At 40.8% G+C, this 8777-nt stretch overlaps 1 protein-coding gene across 1 annotated transcript in view; it reads right to left on the minus strand.

The window, feature by feature from the left end:
* Window positions 1-8128, minus strand: part of LOC139154084 (vomeronasal type-2 receptor 26-like) — a 28995-nt gene extending 20867 nt beyond the window's left edge. Inside the window, exon 1 of the mRNA XM_070728515.1 lies at window positions 8061-8128. Coding sequence (XP_070584616.1) covers window positions 8061-8128 — 68 coding nt within the window. The remainder of the gene's footprint in view (window positions 1-8060) is intronic.
* Between the last annotated feature and the right edge of the window lie 649 nt (window positions 8129-8777).

An 8777-nucleotide genomic window follows, 5' to 3' on the forward strand; every position in this document is an offset into this window, starting at 1 on the left:
CAAGGTGGTGCCATGGATATTGCCTATCTGGACTTCAGCAAAGCCTTTGATACGGTTCCACATAAAGAGCTGATAGATAAATTAGTGAAGATTGGACTTAATCCCTGGATAGTTCAATGGATTTTCAGCTGTCTGAAGCGTAGACATCAGAGAGTTATTGTTAATGGCGAGTATTCTGAGCAAAGACAGGTTACAAACGGTGTGCCACAAGGGTCTATTCTGGGTCCTATTCTTTTTAATATGTTTGTGAGTGACATAGGGGAAGGTTTGGTAGGGAAGGTTTGACTATTTGCCGATGACTCTAAAGTGTGCAATAGGGTTGATATTCCTGGAGGCATCTGTAATATGGTAAATGATTTAGCTTTACTAGATAAATGGTCAAAGCAATGGAAACTGCAGTTTAATGTTTCCAAATGTAAAATAATGCACTTGGGGAAAAGGAATCCTCAATCTGAGAAATGTATTGGCAATTCTGTGTTAGCAAAAACTTCAGAAGAAAAGGATTTAGGGGTAGTGATTTCTGACAGTCTCAAAATGGGTGAACAGTGCAGTCAGGCAGTAGGGAAAGCAAGTGGGATGCTTGGCTGCATAGTTAGAGGTATAACAAGCAGGAAGAGGCAGATTATGATCCCACTATATAGAGTGCTGGTGAGACCACATTTGGAATACTGTGTTCAGTTCTGGAGACCTCACCTACAAAAAGATATTGACAAAATTGAACGGGTCCAAAGACGGGCTACAAGAATGGTGGAAGGTCTTAAGCATAAAATGTATCAGGAAAGACTTAATGAACTCAATCTGTATAGTCTGGAGGACAGAAGGAAAAGGGGGGACATGATCGAAACATTTAAATATGTTAAAGGGTTAAATAAGGTCCAGGAGGGAAGTGTTTTTAATAGGAAAGTGAACACAAGAACAAGGGAACACAATCTGAAGTTATTTGGGGGAAAGATCAAAAGCAACGTGAGAAAATATTACTTTACTGAAAGAGTAATAGATGCTTGAAAGAAACTTCCAGCAGACGGGGTTGGTAAATCCACAGTAACTGAATTTAAACATGCCCGGGATAAACATATATCCATCCTAAGATAAAATACAGAAAATAATATAAGGGCAGACTAGATGGATCATGAGGTCTTTATCTGCTGTCAGTCTTCTATGTTTCTATGTTAAGGGCAGCGATGGTGATGGGAGCAAGAGTGGGTGACAGCAAATGCTGTGAAAGCTGTGGAGCTGCCAGAAAGAAGCTGCATCACCAAATCAACAGGGAGAGCAGTTGGTGGAGATGATGTTGGTGAGAGGCAGCGAGAGTGAAAGTGAGCTATATGGCAATGAGGGAAGTGAGTGCCATTGCCAGAGTTGGCAGGTGCAAATGGCCAGCGGAAGCAGTGCCAGTGAAGAAACTGTGGCGCCGACAGAGGAGAGCTCTGCTACCTTGCTAGCAGGTGAGAGCGGCTAGCAAAGGTAGCAGTAAAGGCAATAAAGATGGTCAGAAGGGGAATTCAATACCCCAACACTATTGGAACGCCCATGAGAGAAGTAGAATTGAGGCCACAGGCAAAAGTAGGAAACACTGCAATAAACTAACATTAACTAATTCCAGCTAACATCTGATATTAGAGGACGCTTTGTACATTGTTTTATTGTTGCTGTGACCCACCCCGAGTCTACGGAGAGGGGCGGCATACAAATCCAATAAATAAATAAATAAATAAATAAATAAATGAATAAATAAATAAATAAATAAATAAGTAAACAAACAAACAAACAAACAAACAAACAAACAAGCAAACAAACAAACAAATCCCCCCCAGCAATTTCTTCTTTTATATCTTTAAACTTTGATGTTGCAGCTCTTGAGGACTTGTTTAGGGGGAAGAATAGGGGGTATGTGGATTATACTGGGCCAATAATTGCACTTATTTGGGTCAGCCTCCCCCTACAAATGGACCCTAATAGCAGGACTTTTCAAAACAGAAAGACCTCATCTAGAACTTTATTACTCTTCTTATTTATAGAAGAGAGGCAGGAGTGGATAATATTTTATATTGTTGGCCTTGCTTTTTTAGCTATTTGTTAATTAATTTTATTGTTAATTTAATTTTAAATAAATAAATAAATAAATAAATAAGGTGATCATTCTCAGATTTTATAATTATAATTTATAATACTTTTTAAAAATAATTTATTAGATTTGTATGCCACTTCTCTCCGAGGACTTGGAGTGACTCACAAGAAAATAACACAGTATAACAAATCTAATATTAAAAAACATTTAAAAAACCCAACATTAAAACCATGTATAAACTGTATATGCCTGGGGGTATCTTAGTTCTCCCATGCCTGGCAACATAGGTGGGACATTCCATGGATTTTACATGGACTCCATAGTGTTGGTGCCCAGAGGCACTTTCTTGGGTGGTCAGAGAAGTTCCTGAGAAGTGGCTTGCCCCGTGGACAGTGTAAGAAATGTTGGAAAATGGTGTGAGCGAAGGATAGTCCATGCACAGCTGGGTATGCTTAGTGGCAGGAGGAACCACTTTGCAATGGGGCTATTTTGTTCCTCCGTATCTTGCACCAGCTGCTCCGTTGCCTTTTTCACTATTGCAGCCCCATAACATGGGGTTTTCCCTACCCACAACCACACAGATGCCACCCAGATGCCCTCCCTTCTCCCAAGCATTTATTTGCCTTCTTGTGTGAAGGGAAAAAAGCATTTGCAGGACTAAGAAAAAAATCCATTCAATCAATCTCCAACTTTGAGAGATATTTTTCTTTCATGAGAATAGCATTGGACCTACCTTATACACCCCTTCTCATAGGATGGAGCTAGCCTCCAAGTATAGCACTTTAAAATATGTATGTATGTATTTGTTTATTTGTTTATTTGTTTATTTGTTTATTTGTTTATTTGTTTATTTGTTTATTTGTTTATTTGTTTATTTGTTTATTTGTTTATTTGTTTATTTGTTTATTTGTTTATTTGTTTATTTGTTTATTTGTTTATTTGTTTATTTGTTTATTTGTTTATTTGTTTATTTGTTTATTTGTTTATTTGTTTATTTGTTTATTTGTTTATTTGTTTATTTGTTTATTTGTTTATTTGTTTATTTGTTTATTTGTTTATTTGTTTATTTGTTTATTTGTTTATTTGTTTATTTGTTTATTTGTTTATTTGTTTATTTGTTTATTTGTTTGTTTGTTTATTTGTTTGTTTGTTTATTTGTTTATTTGTTCCAATACAAAATAAGACACAATGAGGTAATAGAGGACACCTTTGATGAAATAGAATTAGAGAAAGAATGGAAGAGAGCATATATAATAAAATAAATCAATAAGAGAATAGAAGAAAGATATAGGGATAGAAGTGATAGATACAGGGATAGAAGAGAAGATATATGGAATATATCCAGTTTTGTCAGGAGATGAAAAATGCAATTAATGGCTTTTCATGCCAAACTCTGAAGCTGGCCTGCTCATTACTATCTTATCTGCTCCCAAATAACAATAAGAATTGTTATTTGTTGTCCTCTTGGAACACAGGTTACAGCTGGAAGGAGATGAATGTTGTTGCTGAAGAGCATAGCTTCTGTGGCAGTCACCTCAGGCAGCAGTCAGTAATTCTCTCTTTGTCAGTTGTTAGTGAAGGCCAGTCCGACAGGCGTGGGGCTGTTGAGCAAGAAATTACCACCTGGATCCAGCCAAGATAGAAATGTTTTTGATTTTTATGTTTATATATTGTTTTTAATTGTTGTATGCTGACCACAGTCTGGAAGGAGTTAGGCAGCTAATAAATAAATAAATAAATAAATGAATGAATGAATGAATGAATGAATGAATGAATGAATAAACAAACAAACAAACAAACAAACAAATAAATAAATAAATAAATTAACAAATAAACAAATAAACAAATAAACAAACAAACAAACAAACAAACAAACAAGAATGAATGAGAACTTGTCCAAACCAGATGAATACTATCTCTGATCTGTTGGGTAGGGATATTGGCTTTATTCTTGTACTTTAAGCAGCCTGAATAAATATATTTGGGAAGGCATGCTGACATCTCTACTCTTTCATTAAAACAGATTCAACTTATTTTTATCCACAATAATTATTTCCTTGCAAAATTTAAGTTTTTTAAATTTTATTTTTTCTGCTTTTAAATAAAAAAAAAAGGAACAAAGCATAAAATCATTTTTTAGTATTGAATTAAAATGATAAAATTGTATTATTGAATAATGAAAAGTTACATACATTATCAATAAAAAAAGCATAACAAGTGCTTTAAAACTGTCAAAAATACAACAGAAAAAAAATAAAAGGAAAGAATAATATAACAGTAGACAGTTTCAATTCAATATATACCTAATGCAAATATTATGAAAGCAAGTCTCTCTCTGTGTGTTTGTGTGTATATCTATCATGTTTTCCCCTCTTCCATTGTATTTTGTATAATAAATGAGTCCCATATTTTAAAATAGTTGTCCATACAAAGCCTTCGTACAGTATTTGGCCAATCTGATCATCAATGGCATACAAGTGTACAAATCTTTGAGCCATTGATTAAATGGGGCCGTACATTTATTATGTTGGTCTTCATTAACATTGGGTTTTTCCCAGGAGTCAAGGATGCCTGCACTGGTATAGTATATATGCAGATCAGTATTATGTTGCTACCGGTACGGATAAGGATGGTGCACCGGTAGCAAAAGTTACACTGCATGTGAAGCTTCTGTTCTTCTGCATGCACGTCCCAGCATGTTTTTGCTTCTATGCACAGGAAGCAAAATTTCATGAGGGGATCAGCGCGTGAGAGAGATTCTGGCAATTTTTTGCTTCTGCGCATGCATGGAAGCAAAAATATTGCTGAAATCCCTCTTGCATGTACATCCCCTCTCAAGATTTTGCTTCCTGCGCATGCACAGAAGCAAAAACCTTCCAGGGACAATTCCATCTGTCCTTCCATCACCCTGTAGGGGGAATTTTTGACCCCCTCAGAGAGGGTCCGCAATTTGGGAGTCCTCCTTGATCCACAGCTAGAACAATATCTCTCAGCTGTGGCAAGGAAGGCATTTGGACCGGTTCACATGGCGCACCAATTGCGGCTCTATTTGAACAGGGAATCTCTTTTCACAGTCAGGCTCTCATCACCTTGAGGATTTACTATTGCAATGCTCTCTACATGGGGCTACCTTTAAAGAACATTCGGAAACTGCAGTTAGTCCAAAAAGCAGTTGTGCTCAGTCAGATCTCACAGAGTTGAACCACCTCTGGCTGGTCCTGCCTCACCTACCTATCCACCACTTACTGCTCATCCTGCCCACCCTACCCAGTCACTCCTCATCTTGCCTCCATGACATAGATCACTGTGTGGCTCCTCACTTATTTGACCACACAGTTTGTCTGGCTTGTCTGTCTTCCCAAGCAGTGCCTATGGTCCAAATGAGTGGCCCTGATTTGCCTGCCTGAGTAAGTAAGCCTGAGAATTATGGCCTAACTAGTTGCCCCCTGTCCCCACCTGACTTCCCTACTCCCTTCCACAAAACCTGCAACACCCATCATGCTTCCCTGCCTTCCCTATGGCCTCCCTAGCAGTCCTTATAGCCAGGCCTGCTTACCTGCACTCTCTACTTCCTTACACATGGCCCGTGGCCATGCTATGCTTCCTTTCCCTCCCCACAGCCTTCACAACTGTCCCTATGGACAGACCTGTTTGTCTGCCTTCCCTTCTCCCTTCCATGTGGCCTGCAGTCTGCCATGCTTGCCTATTTTCACCTCAGCCTTCTCAATAGTGAGGCCCACTTCCTCATGACCCACAACTCTATGCTTGCCTGCCTTCTTTGCGGGGAAGGGAAGCAGCTGGTCTGTTGTTGCCTTTCATTGGAGTGCATGGACTGAGACGGCGCTCCTCCTGCCATCCCTTCCCATTTCTCTTCCCTGTCCTCGGAGAGGGGCGTAATATAAACCTAATAGTAATAGTAAAAATAATAATAATAATAATAATAATAATAATAATAATAATAATAATAATAATAATTGATGGATGATCTCTGGCGGGCCCGGGACAGGGGTTTATCCTCTGTCCTGGTGCTCCTCGATCTCTCAGCGGCTTTCGATACCATCGACCATGGTATCCTTCTGCACCGGTTGGAGGGGTTGGGGGTGGGAGGCACTGTGCTTCAGTGGTTCTCCTCCTACCTCTCTGGCCGGTCGCAGTCGGTGTTAGTGGGGGGTCAGAGGTCGACTCCGAGGTCTCTCCCTTGTGGAGTACCCCAGGGGTCGGTCCTCTCCCCCTTGCTATTTAACATCTACATGAAACCGCTGGGCGAGATCATCCAAGGACATGGGTTGAGGTATCATCAATATGCGGATGATACCCAGCTTTACATCTCCACCCCATGCCCAGTCAACGAAGCGGTGGAAGTGATGTGCCGGTGCCTGGAGGCTGTTGGGGCCTGGATGGGTGTCAACAGACTCAAGCTCAACCCGGATAAGACGGAGTGGCTGTGGGTTTTGCCTCCCAAGGACAATCCCATCTGTCCGTCCATTACCCTGGGGGGGGAATCATTGACCCCCTCAGAGAGGGTCCGCAACTTGGGCGTCCTCCTCGATCCACAGCTGACATTAGAGAACCACCTTTCGGCTGTGGCGAGGGGGGCGTTTGCCCAGGTTCGCCTGGTGCACCAGTTGCGGCCCTATCTGGACCGGGACTCATTACTCACAGTCACTCATGCCCTCATCACCTCGAGGTTCGACTACTGTAATGCTCTCTACATGGGGCTACCTTTGAAAAGTGTTCGGAAACTTCAGATCGTGCAGAATGCAGCTGCGAGAGCAGTCATGGGCTTACCCAAGTATGCCCATGTTTCACCATCACTCCGCAGTCTGCATTGGCTGCCGATCAGTTTCCGGTCACAATTCAAAGTGTTGGTTATGACCTTTAAAGCCCTTCATGGCACTGGACCAGAATATCTCCGAGACCGCCTTCTGCCGCACGAATCCCAGCGACCGATTCGGTCCCACAGAGTGGGCCTCCTCCGGGTCCCGTCAACTAAACAATGCCGGTTGGCGGGCCCCAGGGGGAGAGCCTTCTCTGTGGCGGCACCGGCCCTCTGGAACCAACTCCCCCCGGAGATCAGAACTGCCCCTACTCTTCCTGCCTTCCGTAAACTCCTCAAAACCCACCTTTGCCGTCAGGCATGGGGAAACTAAATATCTCCCCCTGGGCACGTTGAAGTTATATATGGTATGCCTGTATGTGTGTATGTTAGTATTGGGGATTCTCTTAAACTTATAATATTTTAATTAATTGGATTGTATTGGATTGTTTTTCACTTGTTGTGAGCCGCCCCGAGTCTTCGGAGAGGGGCGGCATACAAATCCAAATAATAAAAAAATAAAAAATAAAAAAATAATAATATTCTCTTTGTGGGCAGTGGGTGGGGTTCCCACCTCACCCAGATGCCCCCAACAAATTCCCCAAGCATTTCTTTGCCTACCATATTTCCAACTTCATCATAGTTCTTACCATTGTGTGCAGGGAAACGAAAGCTTGTATGGAGATAAAAAAAATGTTCAATCAATCAATTCCAACATTTTCCAAAAGAAAACAATCTTATGAAGTTGGAATTGATTGAGTGAAGATTTTTTAGACTCACACAATTTTTCATTTCCCTGCACATGATGGTGAGAAATGTGATGGAGTTGGACATTAGGTAGGCAAAGAAATTTGGGAGAAGCGAAGGCATCTGGGCAGTGGTGGTGGTGGGGAATCTCTGTGGCATGGCTTGGGGCTGCATTGGCAAAACAAGCAACTGAATGGCTAGCATGAAGTAAGAAAGAACAAAACAGTTCCATCCCAACAGGCCCCCTCCTGCCACCAAGCACGCCAAGCTATGCTCCATTCACCTGCTCCATTTCCCACCATTCCCATGCTATCTGGGAGGCAAGTCACTTGTCTGTGCCGCTTCTGAAAGCTTTCTGCACTTCCTGCTGCTTCCTATGCTGCCTGGGAGGGAGGCTGCTAACTGCACTTACCAGAGCTTCCTGCTTACCTCTGAATGCTGGATGAATGCTTTCCATCTTGCCAATGGCTTTTTGACACTTCTTCTCCTTGTAGCATTGAGCTTTATTTAATCTATTTATTTATTTAATCTAATTTGTATGCCGCCCAACTCCTGAATTACTCTTGGTTGGTTTTAGAAAGCCAATGCTGCTTCTCCAGCTGCTGAGCTGGAGCACTTTTGAAATCCAAGAGTTCTGGACTTCAAAATACAAGGAGCTCAGTTCTACAAGGAGAAAAAGCACCAGGAACCCATCAGCAAGTATTGTAGGGCATTGCTGGAACTTCTAAACTGTGTGGTCTAGGTGGAAAATAATGACAGCAATGCATCATGAAATGCTCTAATTGCCCCAATCCTGGCTAGTAAAACAGAATATAATGACCAGTAGTACAAGCAACTCTTATTTTCATATATTAATCTTGAACTAATATATAACATTGCCAGGTTATTGGTGGTGGCATACAGAATTAGACAAAGAATAATTAAGAGCCATAGAACTTATTTCAATAGAAATTCAGTATTCCCCACTAGTCATTTTTTATGTCAGATACTGTACTGTATCTTCCTCACATTTGTTAGGAACTCTATAATTAACCATTTTGGTTTAGTTTTAACTAATAAGAATGAAACCTTTTAGCATATTTTTCTATATATCATTCCTCGTTACTTATTTTTTGATTATCTCTGTATATTCAAAAACTATTTTCC

Source organism: Erythrolamprus reginae, chromosome Z (assembly GCF_031021105.1).
Source record: "Erythrolamprus reginae isolate rEryReg1 chromosome Z, rEryReg1.hap1, whole genome shotgun sequence".
Taxonomy (NCBI): domain Eukaryota; kingdom Metazoa; phylum Chordata; class Lepidosauria; order Squamata; family Dipsadidae; genus Erythrolamprus; species Erythrolamprus reginae.